Below are 21,938 nucleotides of genomic sequence, written 5' to 3'. Positions count from 1 at the left end.
TATGCTATTATATAATCATTGCATCAGTGGCATAAAATGGTCTTAAAATGACATTAATTTCCTTTATTGAAATTGTTTCTGGAAAATATAAAAGTATGGACAGCAGTCAGTGGACACTGCTTTGAAAAGAGAGAAAGACGCAGACACAGAACACCAACAGAGAGTTCCTGACCTTCCTCAGCACGATGACGCCCTCCTGCGTGCTCCTGTTGGTGCTGACATCAAACATCCCGGGGCCGTCGCTCCCGATGATCCTGTAGTCCATCTCCGCGTTCTCGGCGATGTCGGCGTCCATGGCGCGGATCGCTCCCACAGGAGAACCGAGTTCGATGGACTCCTGCACCCTGAACTCGTACACGGCTGCAGAGAAACAATATGACCTTAGTGATTTGGTGTTTGCATAAAAAAGATTCACAGTGAGAGGAGTTAGAGAAGGAGAGGATGGGGAGTGTAAGTGAGTCAGAGATGTGTGTGAGCAGGGCCATGACATCTGAGGTCATGCCATTCTTTTCAGATTATTCATCACAATTAAAAGAATAATCAAAAAGCATTGAAGCCCTTAAATCCACCCAGGATGAATTCACAAAAGCGGCCAAAAAGGCAAAACACCAGCGCTCCCTGACACCAAGGAGCCTCACAACCTTCATACTTTCATTACTCTGTTAGTGAAAAGAGTGAAAGTGGGTGAGTCAGAGGGCAAGAATACAAGAGATCGAGTCAGGGAGAGGGTGAGTCAGAGCCAATCAGAGAGCAGCAATACACAAGCCGGGCGGGGAGGGAGAGTGTGTGAAAAGGAGCCGTGTTGGAGATTTAGTGCTGCAACGTTTGTAGATCAGCTGTGGAGCAGCCATTTCATATGCGGTAAAACATATTTCATTTCCAAAACAGACATGTGGCCTTTCACATAACTTGCTACAAGCGACATTGACTCTTAGGACGTAGCATCAATTCTGGGACAATTTTCCCAACATAAATTAATTGTTTCTATTTCTTTGTATTTTGTAAGATGATTTGGTGTTTTGAGGTGGATGAACTGATTGCTGCCTGTCGGCTGCATCTTGTATGCTTAAATAAATAGCTGGACTGCGGGAGGGAGCGGGCGTGATGTACACACAGCCTGCGGAGACAAACAGCACTGACACACTAATAAAACATGCTGACAGTGTTTTGGCAACGCCTGAGTCGGCAGGTCTCTGTGACGCTGACACTTGACTCCACACACACACACACACACACACACACACACACACTGAACGCGACGCACTACTAGAAGGCTTCCCTAGGCTAACAGGTATTTAGCATTGGGTGGAAAAGAAGAGGCATCACTCCGGCAGACAACAATGATATCGCTCCCTGACACTCTTCCTCCTCTGGGTGTCCCATTACAATATCTCTTCCTCTTTCTCCCTCTTTCAATCTTCCCCTCTGTCTGTCTCCCCCCCCCGCCACCCCCCTCCCTCCATCACAGGCTGTCTTTCTGTCGCCTGCATCATTCTTCTTTCTTCCTCTATCTTCCCCTCCTGTCAACTCCTCCATCCCTGTCGTATCCATCTCCCTCCCTCTTCTCACTGTTCATTCATTGGCGCAGGGGCCGAGATGACAGCGTCTGTCCTCCCCCCCTTCCCTCCCCCAAGCTGGTGGGAGGAGGGAGTGATAAATGTGGGCACGGCGGGAGTCATGCAGTCGCGTGTCTGCCTTGCGTTTCGCGGCTGTGCACACGCGTCGCCCACTGTACAGTGTACAGTGCGCTTGCTGTTACTGAGGGGAAACACGACGACACCAGTAATCCGTCAGTCTGATCTGGCTGCCGTCGCCGTTTGCCAGATGCACGAGAGGAAGTGAGAAGGGTGGGAGGAGGGAGAAGTAAGGCAGACAATGTGTGAGACTGAAAGTGAGTAGGAACAGAGTAGAAAGGGAGGATTGATGATTGATGAGTGAGAGGGTAACACAAAGAGGGGGGGGAAATGCACCAAGGACAGTTCAAGCACTGAATTGAGAACATTGGTTTTTATGGAGTAAAAGGCAGCAGAAGAAAGACTTAATAGCATGAGATAGACAAAGAGAGGAAGAGTAGGGGAGATAAAGCCCAGTGAATGTACTCTCCTCATTTAATAGGGATTACAGGGCTGATCTGATGCACTTTGCAGGACCCCTCGCTCTGTCATATGGCTCTATATTTAATTATTTGCTGCCTTTAAGAGGCCCGCCTTAGTCGCACAAAACCCAGAGGTCCCTGCAATAATCCAAATTCATTTTGAAACTGACACCAGATGGGGGCTGCCTGCCTGGCACCGGCTCACACTGACAAGTGGTTTTCATGGGCTGAGTATTGGTCACTGTGTGTGTGTGTGTGTGCGTGTGTGTGTGTGTGTGCGTGTGCGTGTGTGTGTGGATTCCAGAAGGCCTGCACTCACTCTTAGTGAAGCGTGGCGGGTTGTCGTTCACGTCGGAGAGGGTGATGCTAACCGTGGTGGTGCCTGAGAGCCCGCCCATCTGTCCAGCCATGTCTTTGGCCTGGATCACAACCTGGTAGTTTTCTTTGACCTCTCGGTCCATGCCAGGCAGGGCTGTCTTGATCAGGCCTGAGGAGAAATACACACATTAATAGTGAGAGTTTATCTACAAGCCTCGTCAAGTCAAGTGTAATTATACCGCACAAGTTTCCATTTTCTGTTTCAGTGAAATTTAAGCTGAAACAATAAATCGGTGAATGAATCAGTATTAATCAAACATTTCAATCCTAAACAACTTTATTAATGTTCATATTGATGATAATCTGACCTTGATGAAAATGGCAGCACAAAACCTTTTAGCCACTTATGTTTATTTGCTTGGAGAGACGCCAGAAGCTCATTTGTCCGTTCACTCTTTCTATTACTTCTATACCTGAAAGCATGTTGGGAGGTGCGCTCAGCACAAGAGGACCGTGTGACTTTCAGGTGAGCGGGAACATAAGGTCTGGATAAATATCCGTTTGAAGCTACTAAATATCTGGGCATGTTTTATGTTTTTATGGTAATAAATGAAATACATTGATAAGTGTTACAGTTCATTACACAACATCGGGCAGCTCTAGATTACATCAGATCATCTTTATTGTCACTGCACTGGCAACACAACACAGCTCATACAGATGTGCTGTAAATAAAGATGATCGAATGTAGAACAATAAACCAAAATACAGTCGAAAAAAGACGACTGAGAAACTGAGGACATTTCTTAAACTAAATGATGAACTAATTCATAAAAACAATAAGAAGTTGACACTATAAGTGAACGCAGCGATGATGTGACTCATATATGCAGCATGAACAGATCCAGTAAATAGTGTGTCCAGCTTTAACACCAGTCATTCTTAAACTGTGCCAGTTTGGCAGGTTTTTATACAACCTTCAAAGTCAAGATATGACACAAAGCAAATGAACTTCCTCGACAGGTCGACTGCGTCTATCACTGTACTCTCCTGAAGTCATTCTGAAAATAAGCCCGTCTGGATCAGCTGTATTGAATGAAAGGCATTTCCTTTTTTAGATTTATGCATCTACAGGCCAGACAATTAAACCACTAACAACGTTTTATTACAGAAAGGTCAGTCCTCTTGCCGAGCAGCCGCAGCGGCGTGGAGATCAGCGGTCGCACAGGAGCACATTTTGGACTCTGTGTTCTTGTGATTTAACTAATAAGTGGAGCAAAGTGCCAATCTACCAAAACCACAGCTTATTCCTTTAATTCTCGATGCGTAACATTCGCCTCCAAATGCATTCGGCACCATTTATCTCCTCTTTGGAATTAAGACTCGGCTAATGTTCGGCCTTTTAAGTGCTGTGCAGTTGCTCACTGACACGTCAGATCTGTAGTTTGGAGTCAGGACAGAGACGGCAGTAATTGGCAGCATATTCAAAAGGTGTGCTGCGTCTCCCATCAGAGCCGGTCTTAAATCACGTCTGCTATTACATGTTTGAATTTGAAGCAGCATAGAAAAGAAGCAGGTGAGGGGAGAGAGGCAGCCAGACGGAGAGGAGTGGGAGAATAAAGTAAAAGAAGAAGAAGAACATTTCACCCTAAATAAACTGCCATGGCAAACTTCCATCACTTGCAGTCTGAATAGATGATTCATTGCATATCAAACAGACGTGGTGCATCATTCAAACTCAGATCGGACTGGGCTACGCAGATTTAAAGGCCCTCGAACTTTTGTTTCATCTTCCTAACGACGTGCAATTCATCTCACGGACAACACGCCGTTAAGAGAACGCCGATCGTTCAGGAAAGGAAGCAAACGTATAGCCGCATCACGCTCGCTCTATGTCTCTGTCTACCTTTGTTACTGCCTAATGACTACAATGCACACACACCAAGGAGGAGAAGAGAAACAAATCCTGCTTATAATGTGATGTCCAGGCATGTCTTTGTGTAAGAGGGGATGTCAGCTTACATACCACATGTGGGATAAACCATATTACTGTTAATCCCTCCGCTAATCTGCAAATGGCTTTTTTTGTCGTTTCCCTTTTGTTTAAGCAAAAAGGACACGAGCGGGATGTGTTCCAAAGCGTACATTAATGATTAAAACGAGCAAGCGGCTAGATTTTTGGGGTTGGTGATTTGCCACTCACACTACAAATCCCCCTCGCCCGTCAGCCTGCGAGAGGACGCAGATGTTGGGTTTGTTTTTGGTTCGTTTAAAGGAAAATTCGCAGCCTTCCAGGAGTTATTTTGTGATAAATTGTTTTAATTTCCTTTCTTGGTAAAGCTCAGCTTGCCTGCTCTATTTCTGCTTCAGTTAGTGATTTGTTCTGTTTTCGCAGAATGGCCACCTCCAGATGATAGGGTGTGAACGTGTGGGTTACATATGTAGGTGGAGAGTGCATTGGCCGCGTCATTGTTAGGAGGAAAAGAGCTTTTCCCACTGAAGAAATACTGGGGAGTTGTACACATTAGTCAGAAAACACACATCTGTCACGGCTGCAGCGCTGCGCTCGGTGTGGACACATTATAATCTTTGACTTTGGATCCTTGTATTGCTCCTACATTTAGGTGCAAAATGAACAAAATAGCCTTGAATCCAATGAAAATCAATTAGTTTGAAGCATTTTATAGAACAATGTTTGGTTGTATTGGATCCTAGTAAAGCAATGCATGTTTCTTAAGGACGCAGTCAATAATAATATGTTTTCTGCAGTGAACTTGACATCGCAATGTCTACGCTTGAAAGAAAAAGCAACAAAATGGACAAATAAATGCAAGTACACGGTGGACTTCACTACTGACCGGTTTCCGGGTCCACAGAGAAGTACGGCTGCCCCTCCAGGATGCTGTACACCACGCGGGCACTGTTCCCGTACGTGGCGTCGTCTGCGTCCGTGGCCGTCACCTGAATTACAGAGGTGCCTGGGGGGGGAAAAGTTTCATGACAATGATTTAGCTCAACTCTTCAATACTGCTGAAATGTGTCTGCTGGATAATTGGTCAAGCAGACGCAGCTTCTGATGAGGTGTCCGATCCTCTTCTAATCATGCTCATGCAGAAAGTGACTGATCATTTCTGTCCCTTTGCATTACCCAAACCGATCTTTATCCTCGCCCACTTATTCCCTTATACGTGATTGATTTTCACGGGTAATCGATAAGTCCTAATGTATTTTTCTAAGTATATCTCTCTCAGTATAGAGGCGGCACCGATACCGGCTCTATGCAAACCCCAAGAAGCCTATTAGCGTATCCACAGATCTGGAGTGTGTAAGAAGCCAAATATCTGATCGCAGGCGAACGACCGTGATCCATTTTCTCTTCCAGAGAGGCTGAAACCCTATTTGAGTAGAACAAAGGGAAATGGTTAGCCAAGTGCTACCTCCCAAATGGCGCCTTGCGGGGCCAAGTGTTGCCTCATTACATGCAGAAGAAAATTAATTGAGTAGAAATATTTAATGGCAAAGTGGTATAAATATAGAATTGTGCAATACAATGGGATAACGACCCCATGAAACTTCACTAATTTGATGTCAGCCATGATCTGTAAGGGGTGACAGGGAGAGTTTCCCTCCTTTAAAATCAATGTCATTCGTGTGGATGAAGGACGTTGTGGGGAGGAAAGAATTGTACGAACCAAAAAGCAGAGCGAGAAAGACCACGGCTGTCTGATTTGGTGTAAGTGACAGTTCGGGAGGATTCCTGAGCAAGTTCACCGAACCTTGATGAGTAATACCTTTAACTAGGGAATTAGACTCAAAGAAGCTTTTCTGACACGGCGGCTTTTAGAAAAATATCACTGATCCACATCAGCTATCTCATCGGCAACTTTAAGCTTTCAAGAAAAGACATTTCTGACAAACAAGTCGCGGTTTTTGTTCACGGGGAGTAAATTACCTCGACTGTAATCATTCAGTCGTCAGAGGAGCGGCGCTTCAAAGTCGTCCCATCCCGAGAGTCTGGGAGAAGAATATCAGAGCTTTGGGACTATAATAAAACCAGAAGTGTATGTCACATTTAAAGGGCCAGTGTCTCGATTTAGTCACTCGTGAACACATGCACTGCCAACCGGTGACATCACACCTCGGTTGTTGCCATGGGCACCCGTGCTGCCCTTAGATAAGTGCTGGCCTCTCTCTTGGGGTTACTGAACCAAGTGACAACTCTGTCACATGTCCGGGCTGCACGACCGACGTCCCTCAGTCCCCAAAGCTCCGCCGCCACCGCAGCAGAACAGAACAGAGAGTTCAAACCATGTTTTCATGCAAGTATTGATTCGGATGCTTTTTATATTGTTTATCTATATTCATGAGGCCACTGTGTACTTTCACACTAAGAGCTAGAGCCAAAGCGCACAGTGGATTAAAGTTTAATTTGGTGCCAAATGACAAGAAGAAATGATAATATGAACAGCCAATGGGGCTGCAGAAGTGGAATCTGCAGTTATTCACGATGATGTCACAGCTGAAATTCAATTAAATACTGTTTTAATAAGATACAATACTGTATTTAAAAGATTATCTGCACCACTGCTGTAAGCGTGACAGAGACGCGTCACCTTGTTTATTCTCCACTCATAAAACAGCTCCTAGTCTCTTTTAATTAGTCTGGGCCTCTTTGTTGAGTCTGCATCATTATTATGATTGATAAAGTCCCATTGATCCAGAAAGACTGGCATTTTATAACGTCTCTATCCTTTCTGAATCATACGCCTTGTAATCCAGCTCCTCACACACACCTTCATGTGTGTAAACACTTAATTATTGTGTGTTTTGTGATCAATAATATGTTTTTACATACTTAATGCAGCTTACTTTGCCTGCTGTGCACACACATTTATTTTAAATATTATTATTGTTATTTATTTACTTGCATTTTTTCTCTATAAACTTAATAATAATATATTAATGTATGATTACAGTGGCACCATGAGTGACAGTTAGATAAGTATACAAATTAATTAAAATAAACCTACAAGTTGTTCCTAAAAGAATCTTATGCAATATTTAATTCATTTCTCAGTTAGATTATGATACAGGCACATCCCTGCTTAGACAAACACAGTCGTCTAATCATCTCTTTTTCTTCTATCTATTCTAATCATCTAAGAATCATTCAATAAATGTTTTCATGAGGATCTTACCGATGTCAGACATCTCTGGGACTCTGGCCATGTACGGGTCCTTGGTGAAGCGAGGCTCGTTGTCATTGATGTCGTGGATCTTGATGACGAACTCCGACTGACCCTCCAGCGCCTCATTGGTGACAGCGGTTGACGGCTTTGGCGTGGAGGATGTAGTAGGCCTTCTCCTCCCGGTCCAGCCTCTTGGTGGCGTGGATGTCCCCCGAATTCTCGTCTATCCTGAAGAGGGACCCCGCTCCCTCCCCTGTGAGGACGTACCTCACGCTTCCATCTCCTCGATCGGAATCTGAGTGAAGCTGTAGCCAAAACAAAAAAAAAGGTTAACGTGGATCCCTGCAGCACCGAAACAGTTTGTGGCGCTTTCATTCTAATACATTTCCACTTTGCAGCTCTCTATTGCTAATTGCTATAGCACAACAGTGATTCAAACTTCGATTAAGAAAGCTTTCACATTTGCTTAATGTGCTCTTATGAACACCAAATGTCAGCCGGCTCTTTCCAGGGAAGTATCTCCTATTCACCATAAGCAGAAATAGCCAGTGAACAGAAACTTCATCCACATAAAGTCCAAGAGAAGAGAGAAACATCACAGTGCTGATTGACAGGTGATCTCTGAGAGATAAATAAATGAATCACAGGAATAAAACACTTCAGACGAAGGACGTCAACAACATCACATTTCAAAGTGGAATCACAGTTTTCCACTCAAGTATTTCCGATACGCTGTGGACATATCAGCGATCTGACCAATCTGGTCCTTGGCAGAGAAACGGTGACAGCTTTGAGAAGTGCCTTTGCTGTTATTTAACAGATTCATATCATCTTTAGTAAACTGTCATCGCATCATCTCGGAAATTCACATCCTGCCGAGAAGAAAACACAGAGCAGGAGCGTTCAAAATGTTGCACTTTACTGGTATTGTTACATGCAGGTTGTTAACACGCTTCTTACCGCAGGGCCACACTGGCATTTTCACAGTGCTGTAAAACAGAATGCCAGTGGGTCGAAGTCTGTGAAGTACCAGCATGACTGCACGCACGTCCGCCGCCTGCCAATCCCTGATGGATCAGCAACATGACCAACATGCCAGAGGACCACCAGAGTCCACTTGTCTGTGGAGCTTCTCATTATTATTTGCTCTCTCTCTCTCTCTCTCTCTCTCTCTCTCTCTCTCTCTCTCTCTCTCTCTCTCTCTCTCTCTCCATCTCCTGTTTAATTTTTGTTTCTGCATGAACAGCAGCTTAGCATGCGCTGACATTTTAATTCCAGCACCAAATCCCTCCAACATATTTATCTCCGAGAACTCATCAAAAGCTTGTCCAGTCGTTTCCCCTCCCACTGCTTCCCTGCCCACTTCCCATTCCCCTCTTTAATAACCAAGGACATGGTCATGATTGTGGGGGGTGTAAAGGGCAAAAAGAGGGCATATGTTTGCAAAGTACAAACTGAGGCCATCTGAATGCTTACCCTGATAAGTGGGCACTCGTACGCGATTCTATGCATGCTGTTGACACCTCGTTAACTAAAGTGAGCCGCAACATTTGATTTGGACAGTTTGAATGCATATTGTCCTTTAAGCGTAGGTTGTTGTTGTGTCTACAAGCGTTCCAGGCTGTGCCGGTGGACAGACTGAGGGGGGATATTGTGTGTTGCAGCTGGGTCACGTGGGAGCACATTGCAAAGTCTCCCTTCTCATCATATATTAAAAAGCTTTTCATCCCAGGTGCTCGGAGGCTTTACTAATTCATGCTGTTATATCAGGGCAAAGCTGGCACATGTGAGACGAACAGCTTTGTGGATTAGCATCTTTAACACTATTTTGTTCGCTTGCTTGAATGCTGGTAAAAATGACTGTTTTCATTCCTTTCTCTGTCTGTCTAACCAAGCCAGTCGGGTGTGTTGCACAATTTCAGTATCTTTCAGGATTAGGATCTGGAGTGGAGCACCGTTTCATTAACCCACTTCAAATTTGGTCAAAACAACTCTTGTTTGTTTTTTTGAGTCTCTCTGTCTAACCAAGCCAAGAGAATATCCTTTTTATTTTATTTATTTGTTTACTATTCTGCTTTACAGTACGTGCTTCCAACAGAGACTCAGTTGGCTGAAAACAATCCACTTCAACATTATTATCTTTCTCCCGCTGTTATAGCTGCAATGGCCTTTTCTATGATTGTCTATCAAGCTGCCTATCTCTGCTGGCACGACAATTCAGTTAATAACCGTTGAGTCCTCTCTTTTCAGCTGAGATGTGAGATAGACAGTGTGACATATGCTGTGTCGACTGTCATTTCTATGGAAACAGAGAGTTCTTGGGGTTTTAAGAGTTCCTCCTCGCTCCCCTGAAGGATATTACAAGGCAGCACAGAGTATCGAACGACATCGCCTGCTGCAATGACCCAGTCCCTCCCAGTTGCCCACCTTGCTGGCAGGGAAAATTTAGTGCAACCCTTCTACTCAAATTAAGAGCGGAAAAAAAACCTCTCCCGGAAATCAATGTGGCAGCCCAACGTGCATTCACAATGGCCCTTTGATCAATTGATATCGAAAATACAATTAAACTGTCACAGGGGGAGAAAAGAAAGCCACATGTGCATCCAGTAGGGTCACCAAGAAGCTCTGGCACATCAATAGCTAGCCTTTTCTCCTTTCCCCTCCTATGGTACCGAATCGTAAAAAAAGGCGGAGAGCATGACGCTATATCCATTAACACTGGGACTTCTGGTCTTCTTGTACAGGAAGAGGACAATGCAAAAACTTCTCCATCTTATCAAGCCATTCTGTCTATAACGGCGAGCTAAAGTCTTCATTTTCTTAAATGAATAGTTTGACATTTTGGGAAATATGCTATTAAGCTTCCGTGCCAATGGTTAGATTAGGAAATCGACATCACTCCTATGTCTCTCCAGTAAATAGGCTACAGCCAGCAGCGAGTTAGCTTAGCTTAGCTTAGTTTAGCATGAAGGCAATTCATTTGTAAGCTTTAGAGGGGATTCTAGTGTGATTTGGGGACTTTAAGCTAGCTGTTTTCCCATTTCTACTCTTTTAGCTAACCCAAGGAAACAGGCTTGCTGGCTTATGGCTGCTTCATAATTACCGTACGGACATGAGAGTGGCATTACTAATCCTATCTTACTCTCAGGACTCTCACTGTATTTAAAACAAGTGCAACAGTCTGCCATGGCAGTGACATACGCTTTGCAACAGAAAATAACTTGTGTCTGTACCTTGAGTGAAAGAAACTTCAGTTCAGAGATTCCTTCTAACAAGTTGATTTCCTCTGGAAATATTAAGTAAATAGGGCTTTGAGGCAAAGAAAATGACTAGAAAAGATTTCTTGGCAACGAATCAACTGCGAAGCAAACTATTAAGCTTTTACTTAAACCTTTATATCATCGATAACATGCTATTGATTTCAAAACCCTTCACTCAATTAGCCTTCTCTTCAGGGATTTCCAATGGTTGGCATTTTTTCAAAGCAGAAGATATTTATTTCTATTCCTATGTGCTTCATCTTCCAGTTTGAAGTGGGCTGAGAAGTGAAGTGGTACTCATCAGACATCTGCGCGTGAGAACTTAGAAGTGAGCCGTCTTTGTTTGTGAAATTAATCAGCTTCAAGTGCAGCAAATGTTAGTGCAGACTCGATCTGGCCGCCATTTGTGCTTCACTCGAGTTAGGCCGAAAAGATGGCACTGGAAATGGGCTGCTAAGGGCAATTAGCCAGTTAGCCTTTAAGGCCTTGTGTCCTGGCCTGTCGAGAACTGGCTGCCTTCTACGCAGCCAGATGGTAGCCTCAGACTGTGCACAAAAATAGCCTATCAAATGTCTGTTGATGTGTAAACTTGAGATATGCAGTCGGAGCTGCAGAGACTTAAAGGTGAAATGTCAGTTAACATATATTTCTCTCTTGTTTGACATTTGACATCTTTTGTTTCGTGTCCAATGCATAATTTCCAGCATGTTATCTTTTAATTACAGGAAATTCTCAACAGTTTGTGTTCACGTTGCTCCAGGGCCAGGGGATTTTAACAACCTGAGTAGTTGTTTACACCGTACATTTGCACGCAAACTATACAAGATTCAGGTATTTATTTTAGACTCAAGTGTCTTTAAATTTGACATTCTTACACTGCAAAAATTATTTTTAACAACTATATATTTATAAAATATAAGTTTCATTGTGCTTTGTTTAATTTTATTAAAATATAGACAAAGACAAATTTGGTTTAACAGATAAAGAAATTACTTAACGTAATGTTAAGATTTTTTGCAAAAAAACAAAACAATTTATAAACAAAATAAATGAAAAATAAAAAATGATTTGACCTTCATTTGAATCAAACTTGGCCAACTAACTGCTGAGATTGCAGAGACAAAGACATAATGTTTGATGATAGAAAATCAATGAATCTCACCCTGACAAAACCAACGGTGTTGAAACAGTAGTGGGCAGGTGATAGCGTGGAAACAATTGCAAGGTGCTGTAGTAACTGTTGGCGTTATCTCGCTCAGACATCGCTTCGCCCCTGCTTGGTTGTCAGACAGATGTTTGCTGGGCCTCATCGCCGCATGACTTCATCACACCCTTTCCTCCGCCGCTCACACGGGGTAAGGAGAAGAGCATGATTGTAGTCGCCCCCCACCTCCCAGCGCACACGCGGAAACGTATCGCCTAATCAACAAACACTGCCAATGTGTGCTCCAGGCCGCCGCTGGAGACCGCAGAGGTTGCCATGGCGCGGGTACAACCAGGCCTGTGCCATATTGCAAACTCCTTGCCACTTTGCCAAGGTGAGCAGCTGGTAGTGGGGGGGAGCATGAACAGAGACCAAAAATCACCCCACCCCCCATAAACAAACACAAACAATCCCTGCACCTTTCCATTCCGCTGCCATAAGATGCTTGAGTCCTTCCCCCAGGTCGCCTCAACCGCTGAGTCATAGAGGACTGGGAAGAATATCATGTCTGTGTTCATCTGCTGTTTTTTACTTTCCTCTGATTTCCAGCCCATTACTGGAGGCGGACGTGTGTGTGTGTGTGTGTGTGTGTGTGTGTGTGTGTGTGTGCACGCTGGTGCGTTTGTTCACATTCAGAGAACACTGCTCACTTGCTAGGGACTGTGTTGAGGAGTCTACCCAGCAGACCCAGAACCACTGGGGCCTATCAGGGGCTGTAAATACTTTATGAGATATGATAGTACAGCACAAACACTCCTAAACCACAGGCCATTAACCATTTTCAGTGTATGTGTGCCCTTTGGTAAAGTAAGAAATAATGAAATAAACAAACATTCTCTTCCCCCAGTGACAGCGCAGGTCCTCCGAGGCCTGTATGCAGCTCGCCTGCTAATGAGAGGCAGTGTACGATTCTCCTCTTGCAGGAAAAAGAAATCGTTGGCCAATACAGCAAGATTAGCAAGATTAGCAGCCAACCAGCTCCACAACAAGACACCGCCGGAGTCTCCTGTTCCCCTTCATCTCGATCGCCTCCCTTAATTCCTTCCTGTTGCAACTGCTTTTGTTACGCTTGTACTGGAAAGATTTAACTTTCATTTGTTAGCACTTCACAACACAATAAAGCCGGTGTAAAAAGAAAAGGGGAAAAAAGCAACTGGGGGAGATTGAGTTTACCAAATAACTGGAGACAGGATCTTGTAATTCAAGTGTAGTTTCATCATTCTATCTTTTACTGTGTGTCAAGAGCTGCTCCCTTGTTTATAATAACCTGCCATTGTGTTGTTTTCAATTCATTTTTTGTCACGACTAACAAAAGTGGTTTTGTTCCCCGCTGTGTTCTCTGGTTGCCATGATGTCACTTGCAATGACAAAAGCCTTCCCTTTTGTGTTTCTGGTAGTGTTGTTTCTTTCTGTAGACCCACTTCATGAGGATGTGGCTTCCACCTGAGGATACGGATGCAGATGGTTGTTCTCTATGTTGAGGCACGTGTTCAACTCAAAAGCTATTCATACCGTTTAGGGCCTTATTCATCACTTGTACTTAATCAAGCAATTAACAAACAGTAATTGCAATCAGATAAGATCTACAAACTGCAATCCTATGTGACAACTGGCTAGTGAGCTAACAATGAAGAGAAGCTCCCAGCTGCATGTTCTTGGGGGAAACAACAAGCGCTTGGAGTCATGATTAAGTGTGGTGCTCGAAGGTTGACGCCTTAATGGCATCTTCAGGAGACGGACTCTTAGGCCGCAGCCTCTGGCTCTCTAAGTGTATACCACACTCAGATAATCCATTCGTCTTCTGCTATTAGTCCTTTTAGAAGCTAAAAGGACGAGTGGCACATCAATCAGCACTCTCTAAAGACAAAGTGGTTTGATCATGCACGGTATTTACTTCTGATCTTCATTCACTCGTTTTTCTTTTTAACTTTTTTGTTCTTTCTCGTATTTGCCTGCCTCGTACCATATTGAGTGTAGTAATCCTTTTAGACGTGGGGCTGAAAGTCAACCCTCACTTTGGGAGGACGTATGTTGCAGAATCTCATTTGGTTGGATGACGCTATCCTCCGTGGACACACGATGGGAATGCAAAGCACCAGCCCCATTCAACTCCTCGCACAAAACAGTCTTTCTTCCTTTCTCAGTCGTCCTGACCTTGCAACAACGCTTCACAATCTCCTCAATTACAGTAGGTTAGAAGAGGAGACTGATATCTTGACTTCCGCTCCGCTGCATGTAAAGCAAGCATTATTTGGCCCGTCTTCTTGTACATCCCCCCCAATGTTATCTGGGTCGACACTGTGCTTCATTTTGTTGAACAAATAATACCTTTGGAGGAAGTCATATTCTACTGTAGGACAAGACGGCCGCGTTCGGACGGCATGATGTGAGTGGAATGGACATCGTGCAGACGGCCACAAAACTGACAGTAAGCACAATATGTATACGACAGCCAACAGCAAACAAAGCCTGAGGAAGGACGGATGGATGGAAGTCCGATATATGAGCATTAGCCGATTGGAGTTTTATGTCATAGCTACTCTCCGATGATGGGATGATTATTGTATTCTCAGAGACAGAATGATACACTCATAGGATGTTATTTATTTTCAGGCATATAATCAGGAACATATTTCTTTCTTCGAGTTCAAAGAGAATGATTACGTTATCTAGAAATACATTATGCACCACAGGTAGTTAGGGTTTTTCCCTTTTTGCTATTATAGAAAGTAAACTTATATCAAATTCAATATTCAACATTAATATGCTAATAAAGAAATATCTGGTGAAATATGCGTTCATTTGGATTGATGGATGGGGAGGACAAAGAAACAAACTGTCTTCATAAATATGTATCGACCATACATTATGAGACATTTTTTAAATGATCTAAAATAGCAACTTTTCAAATGCCGGCAGCGGCTTCATGGAAAAACAATCCCAGAAGAATATTCAAACATGGAGGGAAAATATAGAGAATATGGGAGAGAGACTCCAGGAGGCTGAACTGCTGTAGATTTGATTCACTATGCTCAAATTGTGAGAAAGACTTCTTAGAAATCACTTATCAACTAAACAGCGTAGCAAGTATCCCTGGGTTTCTAATGACGCAGTTTGAGTTTCTGTGTGAGCCACTCTTTTCTTTTTCCTTTTCAAATTTGGTGGAGGGTTACAGCTTCTCACATCAACGACTGAGTACTTCCTTTATTCATTCTGAACAAACTGCCATCAGAAATCGACAAACAGAATGAAAGAGATTAGATTCTGAGGGAGATGGGCTCCATCAAGAGACCTGAGCGCATCTGAAAACAGCGAGTTTGGATGGGTCAGAACATTTAAACAGAAACATTTACTAACGCAATGTTGTTCAAATAAATTACACATCCTGCTGACAAAAGTGTAATCACTGTCCTAAACTGCTGAGGTAGATTATTTACATCAGACTTTATGACACAACTTCCAAATATAGAAAAACTGAATAAAATAATATTTGAATGAAGAATTTATCTGATTAAAGAATAAAAAAACAACATTACAAATCACACTTCTGATACTATGGTGCAGACGTTTTGATATCCAGTCCTAGTTAAAAGACTATTGTGGTCACTTGTGGACGCATATAAAGTAAGCCAACTGTAAGTGTTATTAATGTGGGTCCTGTTTGTCTGATAAATGAAAAATAGAGAAAGCATGCTGTTTAATTACCTTTCCGACATACTGCATGTCTGTCCCGGTGTATTCCTCCAACAAAAAGAACTGGTTCCACATCCAACCTCGTTTGGAGCGCCTGAGCGGCACTCCATTGGCGTCTTGTCCCGTCAGTCCTGTGGACCCCTTCCGCCCCCCTGTAGTCCTTCGCAGGGCCCTGAGCCCGTACCCCGGAGAGCTGAGGTGGGCCATGGCCCACAGCACCATCAATACGCAAACTCTTCTTCTATCCATGGCCACACCACCACAACCTTCTGTCTTCTCCCCCCGCAGTGGTCTGTGTCCAGTGGTTTTTGGTCAGAGTATCGGATCAGTCCACATGCTGTAATCTATTGAAGCATAAAAGGCTCCTCAACTCACATGGGGCAGCAAACAGCACCTGGAATATTTACAGAGAAAAACAGAGTGTCAATACGAGAGGGGAGGCAGCGATTTGTTACTGCACTAGCTGTTTCCTAACCTGTAGTCAAAAGCAACTGGATTTACAGGCTCTCTCAAGATGCAGTACTTTTAACATTGAGACAAGACCAAGTGCAGATGGGGAGTGAAAATACACAAGAAAAAAAGAATACTCCTTGAGATGGCAAAATCAATAGAGATAAATATCTATGAAATCATGAAACTGAAATGAAAACCACAATAAATAGAACTTGACCCAACACTGTATATAAGGAATGAAACGCAACACTGCAATGTGCCTGTTTCAATTATATCAATTGACCCAGTTTTATGACATACACTTAATTTCACTCTCAAAACCTTTTCTTGTACTGCACCATCGTCTCAATTCAGACAGTTTCTCAGTTTATGCAATCGTACACGTTTCCAATTGCTTCAGCGAATGGACTGACGTTGCTGCAATAGTAGATCTGAGGTGACCATTGACATTTTGCAATCACTAGATTCCTTCCCTGAGTGAAAAGGTATCAGAAATCAAAGAGAAATGCAAACATTGTTTAATAAAAACATTAAATCAAGGTTCTAATACACAGGATCATTTGAGTAATCAGGTCCAGGTGACAGATACAAGCAGAACCTGGAGAGCAGATGTGGTTTTCTGCTGCCACACACACACACACACACACACACACACACACACACACACACACACACACACACACACACACACACACACACACACACACACACACACACACACACACACAAGCCCTGATATACATTCATGTGCACACTCATACTGTATGTTGACTGTCAGTCATCTGATTGATTGGCGGGCTGAGTGCTGCCTAACCTGATAAATATCAGATTAGAAATATTACACATCAATGTATTGGCTTACGTCTTGTACAGCATGTGTAGAGCTACTTTGTCTGCATTAAGCCCGTGAATCAACATCTAATAGAGTGCAAGGCTCAATGTGGAGCGGCCCGTTCTATCGTTTTTAACAATCTTCTTCAGCACACTTTGTTATCAGACCCAGCTGAATGCCAATAGAGACCCTGGGCAATGTCAACCCCAGTTTATTACCTTAAGATCAGTGTAAAGATACCGAACAAAATTACTGTTTGCAAACCACAGAGAATGGCCCTGATGTGGGCAGTGGAATATCTTCGCTCTCCGTCTCTCAATCATTTCTCCCAACCATCTCCTTTCCCTTTTTCTCTGTCCAGTGTCCTCCGAAGGCCAACGCAGAACGTGTTGGTTAATGTGCGGAGGAAGTGGAACAAGAGGAACAGAGCAGGAAGAAGGTGGAGGAGAAGGAGGGGGAGGAAGAAAGAGAAAGAAGGCCATGTATGCTGCTTTTGTTCTCATTATTCCTCCCTGGCTGGGCGATATCCAGGCTGCCAGTGTTCCTCGGCTGGGGTTTGGTAGGAGGGTTATCAGTGGCCCCGCTGGGGAGCGTCTGCAATGCTCGTCCGTATCGCACGTTCTCAGAAGGCGGGTGGAAGGACAGGGGGTGTGGGGGGGAGAGGAGGATGCAGTCTAGTTCCAATGTATGGCAAGTCTGGCCGGCTCTCCTCACACAGTATGTTAGGGAATTAGGAAACAATGTTTCTGGACATGAATTAAGTACCCTGACCTGCATGCAGAAGCGGAGCCGACAAACTGAAGGGAGTGAGGGAAGAGGAGTGAGAGGAAAGGTGCAGGCTAAGGCGAGTGGAAGCGGGAGTCCTGTCACAATACCACAATTCTGAGTTGGATACTAGCGCTAAATTTAGTATCTGAAAATCTGAGACAATAGAAATAAAGAAAAACCATCAAGCAATGTCACAGAACAACAGCAAGCTCTATACTAACAGATGTCTCACTACATCGACAGGGAAAGTAACTTTAGTACAGGGGTTTTGATGTCGGCTGGGTGTCTTTGTTGGCTCTATAAACAAAATACAGTAGCTGCATATTTCCCTCCTGTGCCAGTCTGTCAAGCTGTTTGCGGTGAAGAAGGATTTGGTTCAAAACATAATGGAGAGTTTGATACAGTTGTCTGCTTTCAGCGATTTGGCTCTGCCTGTTCCACTGGCACTGGTCCACAAAGACAGTTTGGCTATCTTGTTCGCTATCACTCCTACAAGCCCATCCCAAAGTGCACCGATGCCACAGAGTCCAACATCATGTTAAGATGCTTGTGAACTTTTTATTAACAATACTGTGGTGTACCTCACTTTGCCGCAGTTTACAGGCCCTCACATACCCGCTAAAACGATGAAAGTTCCAAGTTGAGTATCGTTAGTCTTGGCCTATTCAAAAAGAAGCCAACTCTGTAGTTCCACGACTGTCTGCTGTTTGGTTGCTTGTATGTCAAACAACAGTGTAGCTGCTGCTTCTCTATTGAGAATGGATGACTGCCTGTCTGCTTGGTAGGAAGACTCTGGGCCAAACTAGATGACGTCAAACTGTCTCAACGCACGTTGGCTATTCTTTCAACAAATTCCAATCCCGGTGTTTGTTTACGCCCTCTAGATGTGACGGTGAAAGTAGAATTTCAGTCTTTCGCAGCACACTTGCTGAAAGTTTTTGAAATCAGATGTAGTTACCGTGACAACACTAAGGGGCAAACGGGGAGAGAGGGAGTGAAGGAGAGGTAGAAACGTCCTGTCAGAGCAGTGTCAGCAGTCAAGATGGGAGACTGGCCCATCCATTACGCTACCTGTCTTCTAGAGGCAGCCAAGGCATGCCCTGCTTTCCCCTTATGAGGCAAATTGCGAATGGTTGAAGCTGAGGGTTAGGTCCCATCTTTCTCTTTTCCCTCATGCGTTGCAGTTTATAGCACACCCTCCCCCTCCTGCCGCCACATCTCATCCCCATCCCCCTGCCCCAGCCTACTTTGCTTGCATAGGCCTGAGCTGATATGCATTATCACTGGGCTTTTCGCTGAAAGCCAGTCACTTTGCATGTGTCCTCTGCCAGGCTCAGCACGGGGAGGGGGGGAAAAGACTCCCGGGTCAACAGTGCGTGTGCTGATGGAGGCAGGTGAAAGTGAGATGGACTGTCAGGCTTCTTAATAACGCCCGTGGAGAAATAGTCTCTCAGACCACCACTCTCTACTTTCTCTAAGCTCCAACTCTCATGGCAGAAGCTCTGTTTCAGATCCAAATCTGCCACATGACTGGATGCTTTTTCCCTCCTCTTCCTCTCTCTCTCTCTCGTATTTCCCTTTTTATTTTCCTCCCCTAACTCCCAGCACACTCGACTTTATGAATTTACTTAATTGACGCTGGTGAGGAGCATGTGGGACTTTGAGCTATTGATTTGCTGTAGGCTTCAGCGTAGTTGGAAATACCAGTTGGTCTCAGGGGTAGACTCATGAAGCTTTCTACCTCGAGTCCCCCAGCACTGGGAAGCCAGTCTTTTCAATAGATTTCTTCATAATGTCACTGTGGAAAGCTAATGCTTTCACTGTAAAGAGGGCTCCGCCGTCCCTAAGGAGCGCTTGACCCTTGACCACATTTGTCATACACTGGAAGCCATATTGTACAGCTCTCTGCCCCGATAATTCTCTTGACAAGGGACCATGACCACAAGTATATATGTATGTATGTCAGCTAAAGCTTTACTTTGCTCCGTCAAAAAATGTCACGGCTGGTTAAGAATGCCATGCTGCCACATGTAGCCCATTGGCTACGACAAAATGCCTGCCTCTTTAGATTTGTGCTGTATGAGAGTGAAGTAGAAAGAAAAATGGACTTAAAGAGATTTACCGATTGCTGAGGACTTGGATCTAATTTATTGTACTGGCCTTCGCTTCTATTGGCACAAAGTTAATTACTCAGATTAATAATGACAATAATGAATTAGCAACTCTGCTAAGAAGATGTTTGATGTCTGTCATGAAACACGAGCAGTCAGACAATCCACACTGAAGAGAAGAATAGTCTGTTGTAAAGATCCATTACAGTTTACTGACTGAAGTCCTGGTTCCACTTTGACCTGCGTACTTGCTGTTATTGTGGGCACGCAGTTTTATTACTGATTTTTATCGACATTTCGGCAGAGGTATATCTTCAAATAAACCTTGTGCTTCAATAAACGTGGTGGGTACAAGGTCACTAAATCTAATGGAGCCATGGGTATAACAAACCTGTTACTTTAAATAATGAGAAACAGGAGAAAGAGTGTGTGACTAAGAAAGACTGAGTGTGTTCACAGCCATCTTCCTCGAAAGGCTGTCGCTGGAGGTGGTTTTTGAAAAGGAGCCACAGGTTCTGTCATTCCCTGTTCACTTTCTCAGGGAGCACCATCGTCATAATGAAGGTGTGTAATAGAACATGACACCATAATTATATTCTCCCAGTTAAGAGGCAGTGTTTACAACAAGCACAAGGCTGCCTTTATTTTCTCCCTCCTTACGCACACTCACTCTCTCTTTGTCTCGCTCTCTCGCCCGCCCCGTCTTCGCTTCATATCATGTGCCATTTAATTGCATTAAAAAAAATGCTTGATGAAAAAATGAAAAAAGTAAATTGCTTTAAATTGCCTGTCACAAATTGTGTGGAGTCACCATCGAGCAATAACACTGCATTGTGTCGGGTCCTGGGTAAGCAAGATTAATGCGTCTGCTGCCAATTTTCGAATGCCCCGTGATTCTACGCTCAAAGAATTGCTTGGGATAACATTTTGAATCAGGACAATTAGCTATTAAACGTATGTATTGGTTTTATCGAACACAGGACCACGAGGATAGAGACAGGGACACAGAGAGTCACACAAATGCATTTGTCAATACCTATTGGATCTGGCCAGCTAATGGCCTTTACAGTGCACACGTGCTGTTACACCCAATGGGCCTGGGTGGCATTTTAGCCTAATCTAGACTTGTGAGTGACCTCCTAGAGCAGGCATATTACTCTGTTCTTCTACACCCACCTCCCCCCTTATCTTGCTGTTTTTCATTTTCTTTTCCTTAACGAGGGATATGAGCGACACGGAAAAGCACACTATCGCGGCCGTTGAGCCAAAGACTTCCACAGCAACCCAGAAAGAGCCCCGGGGGTGCAATTAAAAGTGAGAGAAGAGAATGTCAGCCAGGGGGACGAGCACGGCAGAAAGAGAGGGGGTGAGAGAGGGGGGGGGCAAGGGACGAGAGGAGGAAGGTTGAGCACTGGTGCCACAGGTAACGTCGCCAAGTTACAATCCACAAAGGAGACCCTTAAAGGCTGCTAATGTGTGGAGGTGTCAGCAGCAGGTTGTTCCACCATCTCTGCTATCTTTGGCCTCCTCGCTTCCTCCTCTACCTCCCCCCCTTTCCTCCTCCTCCTCACCTCATCCCAGACTCAGTTCGTTAGGAGGACCGAGCCTCAGTGTAGGTGTCATTCACAACCCATGTTGTGTTGCTCACCGGAGAAATTTACAGCTAACTCCCAAGTGCGATTTGGTAAAACAGTACGTTCGACCCAAATCTGGGGCTCTCCATTTGTCTCATTGCCCATGTGGGTTAGTGGTTCAAAACAAAGTTCCCAATGGCAAATTCTCAAAAAGTGGAAAGCTGGATGAACTTCTGCTCTCAAAATGTGGGAAAACAAGCCCTTACACATGCGACCAAACTGAAAAATATATTCCCTTACAACCCTGTCAATATATATTGATCATTTGTTCAGCTGAGAAACAGCGTCTAGACACACTGCCGCATTGTCTTGAAAATAACTTCAACCCACTTCAATCTGACATACAGAAGCACACGCCTCGCAGATTAAGGTGAGGAAATT

General features: G+C 44.1%; 1 protein-coding gene across 1 annotated transcript in view; it reads right to left on the bottom strand.

Moving 5' to 3' along the window:
- LOC115025659 (cadherin-6-like) overlaps positions 1-21,938 on the bottom strand; it is a 51,853-nt gene that overhangs the window by 16,918 nt on the left and 12,997 nt on the right. Inside the window, 6 exon segments of the mRNA XM_029458079.1 lie at positions 173-360; positions 2,415-2,582; positions 5,272-5,391; positions 7,612-7,735; positions 7,737-7,907; positions 15,772-16,153. Of these exon segments, the coding sequence (XP_029313939.1) occupies positions 173-360; positions 2,415-2,582; positions 5,272-5,391; positions 7,612-7,735; positions 7,737-7,907; positions 15,772-16,008 (1,008 nt within the window). The 5' untranslated portion in view covers positions 16,009-16,153.

This window comes from Cottoperca gobio, chromosome 20 (genome assembly GCF_900634415.1).
Source record: "Cottoperca gobio chromosome 20, fCotGob3.1, whole genome shotgun sequence".
NCBI classification, from domain to species: Eukaryota; Metazoa; Chordata; class Actinopteri; order Perciformes; family Bovichtidae; genus Cottoperca; species Cottoperca gobio.
This window is presented reverse-complemented; position numbering and strand designations above follow the sequence as displayed.